The sequence below is a fragment of the Babylonia areolata genome, chromosome 20 (genome assembly GCF_041734735.1).
Source record: "Babylonia areolata isolate BAREFJ2019XMU chromosome 20, ASM4173473v1, whole genome shotgun sequence".
NCBI classification, from domain to species: Eukaryota; Metazoa; Mollusca; class Gastropoda; order Neogastropoda; family Buccinidae; genus Babylonia; species Babylonia areolata.
Window position 1 is genome coordinate 17,973,969 of NC_134895.1, and position 16,948 is coordinate 17,990,916.

At 42.7% G+C, this 16,948-nt stretch overlaps 1 protein-coding gene across 1 annotated transcript in view; it reads right to left on the reverse strand.

Annotated features, from left to right (window-relative positions):
- The window catches only part of LOC143295277 (DNA ligase 4-like), a 31,560-nt gene that overhangs the window by 9,278 nt on the left and 5,334 nt on the right, over positions 1–16,948 (reverse strand). The window contains 10 exon segments of the mRNA XM_076606897.1: positions 1,475–1,592; positions 4,656–4,823; positions 7,047–7,163; positions 7,165–7,185; positions 11,107–11,274; positions 12,824–13,106; positions 13,768–13,978; positions 14,585–14,730; positions 15,766–15,872; positions 16,826–16,930. Coding sequence (XP_076463012.1) covers positions 1,475–1,592; positions 4,656–4,823; positions 7,047–7,163; positions 7,165–7,185; positions 11,107–11,274; positions 12,824–13,106; positions 13,768–13,978; positions 14,585–14,730; positions 15,766–15,872; positions 16,826–16,930 — 1,444 coding nt within the window.

A 16,948-nucleotide genomic window follows, 5' to 3' on the forward strand; every position in this document is an offset into this window, starting at 1 on the left:
CAGTATGACCAATCATGACAAATGGTGACTTTTGTTCAGTACGACCAATTACGACAAATGCTGACTCTTGTTCAGTATGACCAATTATGACAAATGCTGACTCTTTTTCAATATGACCAATAATGACAAATGCTGACTCTTGTTCAGTATGACTGATTATGACAAATGCTGACTCTTGTTCAGTATGACTAATCATGACAAATGGTGACTTTTGTTCAGTACAACCAATTATGACAAATGCTGGCTCTTGTTCAGTATGACCGATTATGACAAATGCGGACTCTTGTTCAATATGACCAATAATGACAAATGCTGACTCTTGTTCAGTATGACTGATTACGACAAATGCTGACTCTTGTTCAGTATGACCAATTATGACAAATGCTGACTCTTGTTCAGTATGACCAATTATGATAAATGGTGACTCTTGTTCAGTATGACCAATCATGACAAATGCTGACTCTTGTTCAGTATGACCAATCATGACAAATGGTTACCTTTGTGCGCTATGACTGGTAATGATAAATGCAGACTCTTTTGCAGTATGACCAAGGTATGTTTGAATGTATGTATGCATTGTGCTTATGTGTTTGTATGTGTGTGCAGTCTGCTGGTCACATTTTGGTGTGCATGTAACACTGATGCAATATGTTATGTATAAAACCATGTGTTTTGTAAAGCACCCACAGCAGATTTCTGGATAGCATGCTATAAAAGTGTCCACTGTTAGATTATATTACTATCATGTGGAGTGATGGCCTAGAGGTAACGCATCCGCCTAGGAAGCGAGAGAATCTGAGCGTGCTGGTTTGAATCATGGCTCAGCCACCGATATTTTCTCCCCCTCCACTAGACCTTGAGTGGTGGTCTGGACACAAGTCATTCGGATAAGACAATAAACCGAGGTCCCGTGTGCAGCATGTACTTAGCGCATGTAAAAGAACCCACGGCAACAAAAGGGTTGTTCCTGGCAAAATTCTGTAGAAAAATCCACTTCGATAGGAAAAACAAATGAAACTGCACGCAGGAAAAAAAATTTTTTTAAATGAGGGTGGCGCTGTAGAGAAGCAATGTGCTCTCCCTGGGAAGAGCAGCCCAAATTTCACAGAGAGAAATCTGTTGTGATAAAAAGAAATACAAATACAAATACAAATTATCATGAATTATAAATTTTCAGAGGGTTTTTTTTTTTTCTCCTTTCTTGTACTTCCAGCTGACCTATTCCTTAACTCAAGTGGATAACAGTGAGCAATCTGATTAAAAACAAAAAAAAACCCACCTCACCACACATTGGAAACAGTTAATTCATATATTTGCCTTCAGAATAATGCCTTCACGACTTGGATATGGGCATCATCAGAGAAAAAAAAACAAGAATAATGACTGAAATAACCATCGAATCAGCCAATCCAAACCAGCCAACCAACCAACCACCCAGCAAACCAAGCACCGATCACCGCAACGGGCTATGTACCTGGATTCTGCACAAACTTGGCTCCCATCTCCACCACCTTGCGTTCTATCTGCGGCTTGGTGAGGTCGGCCGGTCCGTTCATCACGCACACCTCTTTGCCTGACAGCACCTGGGACACCTGTCAACAACACACAATGTTTCGTGTTGAGACAATCGATGATGCTGAGACAATCTATGGCGTTACTCTTGAGTGAGATATTCTATCGTGTCGAGACAATTGATGATGTTGAGACAATCTTTGGCGTTACTCTTGAGTGAGATATTTAATCGTGTCGAGACAATCGATGATGCTGAGACAATCTATGGCGCTATTCTTGAGTGAGATCTTCTATCGTGTTGAGACAACTGAGACAATCTTTGGCGTTACTCTTGAGTGAGATATTTTATCGTGTCGAGACAATCGATGATGTTGAGACAATCTTTGGCATTACTCTTGAGTGAGATATCTTATCGTGTCGAGACAATCAATGATGTTGAGACAATCTATGGTGTTACTCTTGAATAAGATATTCTATCGTGTTGAGACAACTGAGACAATCTATGGTGTTACTCTTGAATAAGATATTCTATCGTGTTGAGACAACTGAGACAATCTATGGCGTTACTCTTGAATAAGATATTCTATCATGTTGAGACAATCGGTGATGTTGAGACAATCTATGGCGTTACTCTTGAATAAGATATTCTATCGTGTTGAGACAACTGAGACAATCTTTGGCGTTACTCTTGAGTGAGATATTTTATCGTGTCGAGACAATCGATGATGTTGAGACAATCTTTGGCGTTACTCTTGAGTGAGATATTTTATCGTGTCGAGACAATCGATGATGTTGAGACAATCTTTGGCATTACTCTTGAGTGAGATATCTTATCGTGTCGAGACAATCAATGATGTTCAGACAATCTATGGTGTTACTTTTGAATAAGATATTCTATCGTGTTGAGACAACTGAGACAATCTATGGTGTTACTCTTGAATAAGATATTCTATCGTGTTGAGACAACTGAGACAATCTTTGGCGTTACTCTTGAGTGAGATATTTTATCGTGTCGAGACAATCGATGATGTTGAGACAATCTTTGGCATTACTCTTGAGTGAGATATCTTATCGTGTCGAGACAATCAATGATGTTGAGACAATCTATGGCGTTACTCTTGAATAAGATATTCTATCGTGTTGAGACAACTGAGACAATCTTTGGTGTTACTCTTGAATAAGATATTCTATCGTGTTGAGACAATCGGTGATGTTGAGACAATCTATGGCGTTACTCTTGAATAAGATATTCTATCGTGTTGAGACAATCGGTGATGTTGAGACAATCTATGGTGTTACTCTTGAGTGAGATATACTACAAGACTACAAGTAACTAGAATATAAGACTACAAGTAAGAAGACCAGTAAGAGGAGGGCACATTCTCCAAAGCTGACATTACATGGCATTACTCTTGAGTAAGGTATACCAGAAGACACCAAATAACTGGACTATAAGACTACAAGTAAGAAGACCAGTAATAGGAGAGTATATTCTCCAAAGCTGCCCCCTGTTCAAACAGGCAAGACAAGATGTGCAGCCTGTAGACACTCCGCTCACGACCAAACTAAAGAGCAGTGACGAAGAGCTGGACAAAACAACATCAGTCATCACTGGAACTGGGCTGATGGTGTAGCTGTGAACACCAAGAAGAAGACTACGTAAAGACAGTACAGCTTTATAATGACACAGGTTAACTCACTCTTGACGACAAGTTTTCTCCCTTGCTTTTCCCCACAGACAGCCCATTTGTAAGGGTTTGGAAAAAATTTACAAAAAATACAAACTAAAGAGTAAGAAAATGAAACTTTCAGAACTGGTTTATTACATGTTGGGCTATTACATAAAAAATATCAAATTACTCATCTTATTTTTACAGTTTTGCCATCGTGTAGAAAATAATGCCAATTTTTCACCCATGCTTGCTTTCTGCACTTAATTCACTTTCCTCTTCATCATCATCCACCTCTTCAGTGTCCGACCCTTCAGTTTGTTGAATTTCAAGTACTTCGGCAAAACTAAATCATTTCCGTCACTGCCTTGTTCGCTCCACATTTTGAGAAGAATCCACTTTACTAACAGGCTGGCACACAAGCAGACGACCAGTCAGTGACTTTGTCAGCATGTGTGTGAGACGGGCCACACATGACAGGCTGGCCAATCATACCATTCGGTTGTGGAGTGACCCATAATAGCGCACTCTGCTTGGCTAATCACAAAATCACGTGTACAGCGCATGATGGATTTTCTTTTTTTTTAAATGCTATTCCATTCCGTCGTCCGAAATCGAATACATTTTACGTAGGAATGCTCACGCATTCCGTCGTCCAGAGAGAGTTAAAAAGGTAAAGATAAAAGGTCCTATTGCTTTTTACAGCCATCGGGGAAGTGAACTCATATCCACTGTGTCCAGGGCTCAGCATAGCAAGGCAGGGCCCAGTCCTCTCCTTCCACTTTAAACTTCCCCAACCAAAGACCAGTACCCATTCACACCTGAAGGAGTGAGGGAAATTAAGAGTTAAGTACCTTCCCCAAGGACACAACATCAAGCTGAAACAGGGGATCGAACCCTTACCCCTGGATCAAGAAGTCCAACACCCTATCAATTCTGCCACCGCACCTCCTGATATATTGATACAGGAAGCAGCAGCAACTCGTTTTTCTCAGAGCATCATACTGACTTACTAAACACATGTGTAGACACGCACACACACATTTCAAACACACACAAAATCTTTACACACACATGCACACACATGCTCAAACACGCAGACACACATACACAGAGACACACTCACACAGAGACACACACAAACACACACACACACACACACACACACACACACACACACACACAACCACACCTGTACAAACACAAAACACACACACACACACACACATACACACACAAACATATACATGAATGTACAAACAGCCACACCTGTACAAACACCACACACACACACACACACACACACACACAAGCACACCTGTTCAAACACACACACACACACACACACACGCACACAACACACAAAAGCACACAACACACACAAACACAACACACACACACAAACATAACACACACACACACACACACACACACACACACACACACACACACAAACCCTCCACAGCCTCTCACCTGCTCCACATCGGAGACGTCAGCCCCCTTGAAGCGTGACATCAGTTTGGGTTGCACAGCACGGGGCGCCACACGGCGTTTCTTCTTGCTGGGCCCACCACCCACCTCCTCCCCCTCTTCCCCCTCACCCAGCTCCATGCGACCTCCTGCCAGCTTGCCGCCTGATTTCTGTGATGTGATTCACAACAGCAAAGTGAGAGCTGTATTATTAATGGTTTCTCTATTGCAATGGGAAATCATTTACAGCTTACCCTTTTGTGAAGGACTATGACTCTGAAACTAGAATGCAAGATTGCACTGGCTCTTCATGCTGCAGCCTTGGGGGCCAGTTGGCCTTTCAGGGAACCATCCCAATGCTGACCGTCCTAAAACCCTCTTGGCCGAGAGAGTGGGGATGTAACTTGGGCAAGACAATCTCCACTATAATCAAATTCCAGCCCAGGTAGTCCAGACAGCAGTTGCCTCCTTTACTGTTCTGATGGTCATAGTTGGACTTGACTAACTATCATATATATATTTATTACACAACAATAATCAAACTGATTGTCATGACAGCCGAACGGTTAAAGCACTGACCTTACAATGTGAACGTCCTGGGTTTAAATCCCTACTAGTGGTACCAGGCCAGTTATAGGCAGAGAAGTCTGCATACCTGCAATTGCCCTAATCACTGTGTGTGTGTGTGTGTGTTTGTGTATAAATGCAGAAGATCAAATACACATGCTTAAGATCCCATCAATTATCCATGTCAAAGTTCAGCGGGTTATGGGAAAGTACCCAGTATGAGCACCAGTGAAATAGGAGTAACACTATTTTGGCAGCAGGGGAAGAAAAAAGCCCTCTCTCACACACACAAGCAAATGTGGAAGCTGCAGCCCCAAAACACAGACAATGAAATAATTAAATCAACAACATGATCGGTGCATTTGTGAAGCGGTTAATACATCAGACATCCAATCCTAAACGTTCAAAATTCAAATTCTGGCAACACCTGTTGGGTAAAGAGTGGGCATTCTTTCAACCTCCCACACAAGGTAGGTGGGTTATGGAAATGCAAACATGCCTCCCACAAAACAAAATGTTGCCTGCAAGAATGGGCAGAATTTGCAAACAAGTGGACACTCACTTGTAGGAATAAGCACAAGTGAAAATACAGAGCAGAAATGCTGAAGGAGAGAAAAAAAAGTAATGTGGCACCCCTGTAAGCCTTGAACACCAAACGCTTTATTTTTTCTTTAAAATGTTTTGTTTTTGTTTTTTAAATCTAAAGGGCTGCATTCAAATATCAATCTTAACTCACTCAGTACGGCCAGTCCTCTCTTCTCCTCTACACAGACCCCTCGGATGTCCAGTGGGTGTCTGAATGACCCAACCTTTAGCTTCCATCGTCAGAATTGTGGTATTCTTTGTCAACATTTACCTCTTCAGTATAAGAGCCTTCCGCTTGCAATATTTTGATGATGGTAATTGGGATGAAACGCTGTTAACATCGTCTCTTTCGCCGTTCGTATGGAGAGAGTTAATGTACTAACCCCCATGACTCATTTCAGCTTTTATAACCCGCAAAGCACAGCGAGGATTTTTTTTTTTAGTACATGATGTCATGCCAATGTTGAATTTGTGTTCTGCTGGTCTCAAAAGCACTGATCCAGTCAATCAGGTATCTAGATGATCATTGTCACAAGTTGAAGGGTTAGTATATGGTGCCATGCTGATGTGCAGTCCAGGGTCTTCTCTGGTGTGAGGCCTCCTAGTCACCCAACACTTATAATTCCCAGTGGACTGCCAGTGCTGAGACCATGCCATAATAAACTGAAGTGTGTCATCTGTACGGGGGGATTCAGGACTTGGGGAAACAACGCCGCTAAAATGATACAGGAGATAAGGCTATGTCCACACTAGGCCCAGCCAGTTGCTGTCAGCCCGACACAGCAACACCCATACAGCCAGTTGCCGTCAGCCTGACACAGCAACACCCATACAGCCAGTTGCCGTCAGCCTGACACAGCAACACCCATACAGCCAGTTGCCGTCAGCCTGACACAGCAACACCCATACAGTCAGTTGCTGTCAGCTAGAAACAATATGGCGCTCTCCAGACGGAAGAAACGAAAATCATTGGAATTCACGCTACTGGTATCTCTGAAGAGTTCCATCCCTTGGATCAGCCATCTGCCTCATCTGTCTACATGAGACAAATAATTAAAAATGGCTGGAGATGGACTGAGACGGATGGTCGTCAGACCGAACACTTACTGCCAGCATACATGACTGGAAAGCGCAAAATGACATGAGCACAATTATCAGCAGCTGACAGCAACTAGCTGGGCTGGATGTGAACGTAGCCTAAGGCATCAAAAAGCAAACAAAACACATCAGCTCGTGTCCCACCAGACGTAAGTCCTCGACGTCAGCTGTGGTCATGCACTGGGTCCACGGCTTGTCGTCACGGATCATCTCCACACGAGGGAAGCGCAGGGTGTAGCCCACTTTGAACTTCTCACTCTGCTATGATTTCTGCTGCTTTCACCTGCAACACAAGGGAACACTTGCTCTTGAAGGAAGAATGAATCTTTTAATTCCGTATGTAGTAGAAGAAATGGTCACCTTCCGATTTATAACTCTTTCCACTGTCAGGTGCCACAGTCAAGAGTTAACTCACTCAGTACGGCCAGTCCTCTCTTCTCCTCTTCACAGACCCCTCGGATGTCCAGTGGGTGTCTGAATGACCCAACCTTTAGCTTCCGTCGTCAGAATTGTGGTATTCTTTGTCAACATTCACGTCTTCAGTATAAGAGCCTTCCGCTTGCAATATTTTGATGATGGTAATTGGGGTGAAACGCTGTTAACGTCGTCTCTTTCGCCGTTCGTATAAAGAGAGTTAAAGTGCTGTCTTTTCACTCTGAGAGTTTTGAGGACGAACCCAGTAAAACAGAATGAACAGAGATTGAAAACGCAAAGGGGTCATATTAATCGTGGATCTAAGAAGAGTGATATACATGTATTTAATGAGTCCTAAAATATACATAAATGTATTCATGTGTGTGTGTGCATGCATACATGCATGTTTTGAATGTGTGTGTGTGTGTATGTGTGTGTGCATGAGTATGTGTGTGTGTGTGTGTTGTTTGGGTGTATGTGTATTTATTTGTGTGTGTATGTGTGCATACCCATATGACCCTAAATTCTGAATGCTTGGTTGTTGAATACTGCTGACACATCTGACTTGCATCCTTCTGTATCAAAATTCTGTTGTTCCCTTGCAAAATCTGGAATTTTACACACAGCGTGCGTGCATGCATGTGTATTCATTTTCATTCATTCTTTGTGTGCCCTCATTGCACTACCAGAAAAAATATCAAAAACATTCATACAATCTTGCTATCAATTACAATTTCATTTACTGATAAACCTCCTTTCTTTAGAAATAAAATATCTATACATACATTCTTCAGGACGTTCTGCAGCTCTCCAACAAATGAAGAACCTATATTTTTCTTACACTTGACAGGAAAGATAAATAACTACATTAACTGAAGAAAAGTAACAACCAAATTGCTCACAAAAACACTTCTTCCTTCTAGTGACAAACTTTTCCAGTCCTGATGCTAGACTGTTCTTCCACCTGGAACTACCTGTATCAATATTTCAGTGATCAGATAAACTTACAGGAGAAAATAATTGTATGAATTTTTACAGTTGAACATTTATTTGTGCATGGTAATTTTCAACTTAAATTTTTACAGGAGGAATTTTGTTTAATGTCCCATCATATGTACTTATGATTATAGACATCAAATTAAAAGGAAATCTTTTTCCTATAATTACGTTTATCTAACACACTTACCGTGACCCACTAGTGCAGACTCCGGCACGGAGTCCAATTCCTGTCCTGTAAAAACTACTACCCGCCTATGTGGAGAAAACTAAAGTAGCTACAGCCTGAAGTAGGTTACCTCCCCTCTGTATTCCTGACTAGCTTCCTCTTATGACGGCAATTAACTGTAACCAGTGCAATGTGCTGAGAGAACAGGAAGTGGGGAGGACAGAAGGGTCTTAAATGTGGGTCATGGTAAGTATGTTAGATAAACGTAATTTTAGGAAAAAAAATTCCTTTTAACATACTTTACCATGACCAACTAGTGCAGAATGACACAAGGTGGAGGGCTCACCTGTTCTACTGTCTGTGCACGGTGGTGGCTTGTTGTGCAACCACTGACTGCAGAGGCGATGCCTCTTAAAGCCTGAACCGGACTATAAATGGCGGGCGATTTGAATCAAGCCAGTTTCTCACCAGAGTCTGACACTGTGACGTCGGTGAAGGTTTATTCAAAATAAAAGCCTAATAAAGCTACGGTTTGGCTTCATTTATGGCAGAGAGCGAGATTTGCCTAGCAGCTTCCAATCTAGACCTGAATTGACTTTGGAAAGTACAAAATGTGTCAGCTACACGTAATACAAAATTTGAATGCAGAGAAAAGGGGCGGAGCTAGAGCCGTTTGTGTTTGCGCTAGACATGTCTGTCAGATAAAAATAGCACCAGCACGTGGTACTGTCTGGTGAGAATTGGAAAGCATGCAGACAGCCCCTCGACGTTGGCAACCGTAAACGACCACATTGTGTGGCAGGAGTACACGGATATCTTTCTCCGCTAACAGTGAGTCGGTCTTTGTTTTGCTTTCACCTCCCACATGTTTACATTTCTACCGGACACGTGCTCGCGCTTTTTATAGATAAACTCCGCCCCTTTCCCTTTTATGGATAGGCTCTAGTGCGCATGCGCAACCGAAACCTTGCTCTCAGGAGTTGAGACTTTAAGCCATCCTTGCTTTAGTGTGAAACGTCTCAGGTAGAAATCAATAAGGTAGCAGAGTTTTTCCCGAGTGGGCAAAGGTGAGAGATGAGGACCATGCTCTGACTTCGTGAACTCTGGCTGAGGAGGCATAAGTCCCAACCCTGCGTCTGCGTACGTGCCTTTAATCACATTGATTGTCGTTCGAGACAGAGACGTCTTGCTAATCTCACGAGAGTGGTCAAGGTGTCAACTGATGAACAAGTGTCGAGCCTTTCCAATCAAAGTGAGAGGTGGAAATGTGTACCCTGTGGGGTTTTCTAAATCGAGCTAGAGGGCGGACAGTTTATCATGAAGGCCTCAAGAAATGTATGAGGGCAGGCAGAGGTTGAACCTCAATGCAAGGAGGTGCTCGTGGCCTGATCTGATGAGTCAACATCGGTTGGGAAAGAGATAATCGTGTTTGAAGGGAACTGTGGCCCCAGACAGGGGTAGCCCACCATGATGTTGGGCTTGCCTTAGGCGTGACCGTCAGATCTGTAGATACCCTGCATGTGAGCTGACAGCTGACATGGGGAGTGCCCCTCCCCCATCCCCCACCCCCTTTTTTTTGTAGCTGCACAAAGGACACTGGCCTGTTGCCTGAGCATAGAATGGTAAACATTGGGCTACATGACATGTGGATACTTGATGGCTTCTCTGCCTGGGTGTGGCATGTTGGATCAACATGCGGAATGTTGTAGGCAATCAATAGGTGGGTTGGATCAGGCTGTGGGAGTGTGCTTGAGGTGCCTCTATGCCATGGAGTCTCTTTCTGTGATGGGGTTCCTAATGGAAGAGGTGGTCTCCATGAGGAAAGTTTGTACTGAAGGCACTAATTGAGAAATGGGACTAGATCCATGACTGGCCTCTGGCCCTGTGTGGTACACTTGAAGTCTGGGATGGAGCCGTGAGGGGCAGTTGGGACAGAATGGCTGTAGATCTGCTGTACTAGCCATTGGAGGGCATGAGTCAGCATGAGTAAAACAGGAAACGGCTGTTGTGTACTTGAGGTATGAAGGTGGCCACCAAGGAGGTTCTGCTGAAATGCAAGGAAGCCAGACAGATGTGACGTGGTCTTGTGGGGCAACCATTAGCCTGAAAGACATGGTGCTTGCTGCCACAGTGACAACAAAGTCATCCTCAGACAGGCCCTTGGCTGATGAATGAGGCTCCGTAAACACCTGGGGAGTGGTTTTCACACATAAACTTGGTGGTGATAGAGTTAGTCCTAAACATGCTCCACAGAATATACAGACAATACACTACAATACACTACACTACACTACACTACATCTTTATTCATCTATTTGGAAATTAATTGTGCATCCATAGCCTCATCACTTACCCAACACAATATCTTAGCCCATATCCAGGTCCAGTACACACACACACACACACACACACAACATAACAAAGATTGGACCAAAAATTCGAAAAGCTACATATCTAAAGCAAAATACATACAAGAAAGCAATACACTACAGCGGCTTTATTTCCACACACACCCCTTATCATCAAACTCCTCTCCACACACACACACACACACACACACACACACACACACACACAGAACAAGCACATGGTTGCCCCGGACAGATGGAGGAGGGTTAGCCACACCTGCACAATGCAGGACTTGTCCGGCTTGATCCACGCGTCCGGCCTTTCCCTGAAGCCTGGGGCCAGTATCAGGCACTGCGGGGGGTTCCGCTTGTCAAAGGGCTGCCAGTGGTCGGCCAGGCGCTGGTTGAACTCTGCCAGCTGCTTCTTGGAGTAACCAGACCCCACCTGTACGCAATGCAAACAAAACCCCACATGTATGTGATGAAAACAAAACCCCACCTGCATGTAATGCATACAAAACCCCACTTGTACACAATGCAAACAAAACCCCACAAAATGCAAATGAAACCCCACCTGTACATGATGAGAACAAAACCCCACCTGTATGCAATGAAAACAAAACCCCACCTGTATGCAATGCAAACAAAACCCCACCTGTATGCAATGAAAACAAAACCCCACCTGTACGCAATGAAAACAAAACCCCACCTGTACGCAATGCAAACAAAATCCCACCTGCATGCAATGCATACAAAACCCGCCTGTACACAATGCTAACAAAATCCCACCTGTACATTAGGCAAACAAAACCCCACCTGTAGCCTATGCAAACAAAACCCCGCCTGTACACAATGCTAACAAAACCCCGCCTGTACACAATGCTAACAAAACCCCACCTGTACCCTATGCAAACAAAACCCCGCCTGTATGCAATGCAAACAAAACCCCACCTGTACACTATACAAACAAATCCCCACCTGTACCCTATGCAAAAAGACCTTGCAGAGTTCCTTTATCAGGAATCTTTTACATTAATATACGTGTTACTTTAGAACATATCTCTTTTACTGCCTACTGCTTTGTTTTCAATTTAATTTGCTTTTTTTTTTTATACTGAAACTGCCATTTAACAACTTATAATGATTTTACAGAAGCCTTTCTCATTCTGAAATTGTATTTATAAATGCCTTTCTTATTCTGAAATTGTGTTTCTTTCTTAATATAATCATGTTATTTCACAAAGTGCATGTGTGTGTGGAGGAGGTGGGTATGTGTGGGTGTGGGTGTGTATGTGTGTGCGGAGGGCAAGGTGTGTTGCTGAGCATCCAGAAATCAATGGCGGACAAATGCACATTTCAGATCATGCCTCACAAAAGTTGCTGTCACAAATGTTAATTAGGTGTCAGTACATAGAGCCAGTACTAACACCCCACGCTTTATAATCATTAGTAAAACCAGCATCCTTGCACCCAATTCTAACCGAGTCTGGAGATGCTTTTTGTATGCGTTTAGAAAGTCCAGGTATTTATTTATGGTATAATCTCTCTCTCTCTCTGTCTCTCTCTGTCTCTCTCTCTCTCTCTCTCTCTCTCACTCACGCATACTCACTCTCTCTATTTCCAACTCTGTCACTATCTGTCCCAACAGCAGAAGTAAGCCTGCACTGAGCATAGTAATGCAGATGCGCGCACACGCACACACACACACACACACGCACGCACGCACGTGCGCATACACACACACACATACGCACGCATGCACACACACATACACACAAACACATACACACACACGCACGCGTGTGCGCGCGCACGCACACACACACACACACGCACACATGCACACACACATGCACATGCACACATACATACACACACGCACACATACACACACACACACATACACGCACACTTATACATATCAACCTGCACTCCCACACAATCACAATCAGACAAAGAGGTCCATGCACCGAGAAGAAACACAAAACACACACCTTACAGAAAGAATGAAACACTTCCGGGTCACTGCCATCCTCCGTCGGCACGGCCACACCACACATGAAGTGCGACATCATGCCCCCGCGATGACCCTCACCGAAATAGCCGCCCACGATGAGCAGATCCAGCTCGTCCATCAGGCCTCCGACGTACTCCGGCTTGATCTTGTACCAGCCTCCCTTGCGTGTGTTGGGTCGGTAAGCAGTCTGAGGGTCTTTGACCATGATGCCCTCTTCCCGTCCGTCAATGGCGTCGTTTAATGCATCCACACAATCCTGACTGTAAATTTTTTTTTTTTTTTAAATATATATATATGCCAGTCTTGAATAAAAGCTAATTTGTGTTTGCACATTTATTCTGTCTTCGCTGCTGTGTGCACATGTCAAATGATTGGTATAAGGACAGGCCCAGCACTTCCTTTTTTGAGGAAGTGTCTGGGTTTGTTCCAATGTACCTTTTATTTACCTGTGTGCTAGCTGAATCGGTAGCGTAAGCATCACTGACTTGAAGTTGTGTACCTTGTGTAATGGAGAGTTACCACTCTTTACTATTTGTTAATTATATATATATATAATTCAAAAAAAGGGCCATGCTGATTTTTTTCTTAACTGATTTTGTTCAGCTCTTTAATGATCTGGTGCCAAACAGTGGGGAGAGACCTTAGACTTGTCAACAGACAAACAAACAAACAAACAAACACAGATATATTCACACACTGAAACCTGCATATATGAACAAATACACACACACACACACACACACACACACACACACACACACACACAAGCATACAGACTCACAAATGCACACGCACGCACACAAACTCACACACACACACACACACACACACACACACACACACACACACACACAAACTCACACACACACATATACGAATACAAACTCACACACACTCACACACACACACACACACACTCACTTTGTGCGTGCCTCCCTGTGCCGACTGATCTGAATCCTTCCCTCCACAGGTATGACCACCTTGTCCAGGTAGGTCAGCCGCTCACGCAGAGGGAGGTTCGTCAGCACACGTCCGTTGTACAGCAGCACGTCGAACACCACCACGCACGGCTGATAACCTTTGGCCTCCGCCACGTCCCGCGACTTGATGTCAAACTGCTCTCCCTTGGTTCCTGTCCAGCGAAACAAAGCACCACGAGAGAAAGATGCGTTTGTTGGATTAAAGTGGGAGCATTTTGTGCATTTGAAAAAAAAAAGACTGATATATAAATTTGAAGTTAATTTCTCTCCGTAGTCTGTGAACAGAAATATGCAAAATGTGAATTCCATGTAGCAGCAATTTCCAAACTGATGAAGCTGCCACAGAAAAAGAATCACTGTCCAAGTGCTGCATAAATATGGAGTAATTTTATGAAAACAAATCTTAGACACACTATGAATCAAACTAATTATTCAACAGTTTTTAAACAAAGGACATCAATGAAGTATTTTCAATTTTTTATTTCAACTGATCTTCATTCAGTTCTAAACACTTCTAAGGAAACAAAGATTTCATCCTTTTTTTTTTAATGGGTAACTGTTAAAAAAACACTTTTTTTTAAATGTAAAATACCTTTTTCACCCAAAGTGCTCTGCATTTTTCTAGCTCTTCCACACACAGGGAAGGTATGGAATGCTTAGATGCCAGAGCAGTTTCACCGATCTGCTATGCTGCAATTCTAATCAGCATTCTCTGTGATGAACCCCCAAGAATCGCAAGGTCTGTAAAATATACTGACCAAACGTCTTGCTGGCAGCATGGTAGCCCAGCATCTCTCCATCAATGATGCACGTGTCCACCTCTGGCTGGAAGCAGTTGGCGATGTACGGTGTCAGGGTGCCGTCAAAGGGGGTGGCGCCAAAGACACTGGTGTACTCATTGCCACTGTCCACAGCAAAGTGAAGAATGGGGAGTTCATGACAGAAGGGGAAAAAAAACATGTCAAAACATGCTGCATGTGAAGGGTGTGATTTCATGATATGAAGGGAAAATGTGTCCAAACATAAATGCTGAGTAGGCTTATAGAAAAATGTGATTTCACAACGTGAATGGAAAACATGTCAAAACAGAAATGCTTAGTATCTGTTATGGCAGAATGTGATTTCACAACATAATGGGAAAATGTGTCAAAACATAAATGCTGAGTATACCTATGGGCAAATGTGACTTCACAATTTGACTGGAAAATGTATCAAAATATAAAGCTGAGTATGCTTGTGGAAGAATGTGACTGAATAACATGAAGGGAAAATTCCAAGCATAAATGTTGAGTATGCTTATGCTTATGGAAGAATGTCATTTCAAAACATGGAGGGAAAACGTCAAACTTTTATACCGAGTTTGCTTACAGAATATTTTGATTTCGCAACATGAAGGGAATATGTGTCAAAACATAAACATTGAGTATGCTTATGGAAGAATGGTATTTCAAAACACAAGGGAAAACATCAAACATAAATGCTGAGTTTGCTTGCAGAAGAATGTGCTCTCTCAACCAAGTGTAAAAAAAGAAAAAAAAAAGTTTTTAAAAAGAAGCTCAACATCATGTCTGTCAAACTTGTATATGAAAACAATGAAAGAATTATCTAAAAACCGCATCATACAAAACAAGCCAGAAATAACTAAAATCAAATTAAAATAATTGTTTTCAACAACAGTATTTTCCAAGGCATGCATCAATATAATGAGTCAGTTTAAGTAATTCTTCTTTTTCTTGTGAAAGTGAAAGTAAAATCATTATCAGCATAAGCACCTATACATTCAAGTTTGTGACTCTAATTAGTAAGACAAAAAATAATATATGGTAACAAAACAACACAGATATCTTGACATTCAGACTGCTGAAAGCTATTAAAAGGTTTAGACATCAACAATTTAAAACACCAGTCTGAAAATAAAGGGACACAAACAAGATGGTACCTGCGTGAGAAATACTTGTATTCATCCCCCTTCTTGTGCAGCAGAACTCTTTCACCGTCCAGTTTGGTTTCAATCAGGTATGGCCGGCCTTCCATCAGCTTTTCAATCTGGACGGCAGACAAATTTCAGGACCCATAAAATATACTTACATTAGTGACAGAATAATCAGGAAAAATTGTGGTCACACACATAATTACACATACACACAGACATAGAGACACACACAGACACACAGAGACACAGACACAGACACAGAAACATGCTTACACAAACATGCATACATTCATGGACATGCACAATGCATGTGCATGCTCTTATGCACACACACTACACACTATGACATGCATGCACCATAAACATGTACCTGCACACAAATAACATGTATGCTAATGCCTGTAACACACACAAAAATCTCATGCATGTAAATGTACACACACACACACACACACACACACACACACACACACACATAAGCACACACACACACACACACACACACACACATAAGCACACACACACACACACAAACTGAGTGAATGATGAATGATATGGATACTTATATAGCACCTATCCTCGGTCAGAGACCAAGCTCTAAGCACTTAACAAACATTTGCACAACAGGCTGCCTACCTGGGTAGAGCCAGCTGATAGCTGCCATTGGGCACTCATCATTCATTTCCTGTGTCATTCAATCAGATTTCAGGCATGCACACATACTTACTAAGACAGACTTATAACATTTTATGTGTATGACAGTTCTGTTTATTTACCTTCCATGTAAGCCGCCATACTCTGTTTTCAAGGGTGCGCATGCTGGATATGTTCATATTTCTATCAGCCACCAAATGCTGACATGGATTACAGGATCTTATCGTACATATTTGATCTTCTGCTTGCGTATACACACGAAGGGGGTTCAGACACAAGCAGGTCTTCACATAAGTTGACCTGGGCAACTGGAAAAAATCTCCACCCTACAGAGTCTTCTACCTATTTTACACTTTCACCCCACCCCACATACATCTTCAGTAAAACCAACAACCATCCACGTCGTTCTCACCTTGTCAGGAGATGCTCTGTCACCCAACATCGGCGTGAAAGGTGAAAAGACAGAAATGCCGATCTCGTGCATGCGAGTGGCAGGGTCTCGTAGAAGAAGACACACCTGTTCAAATGCACAAAT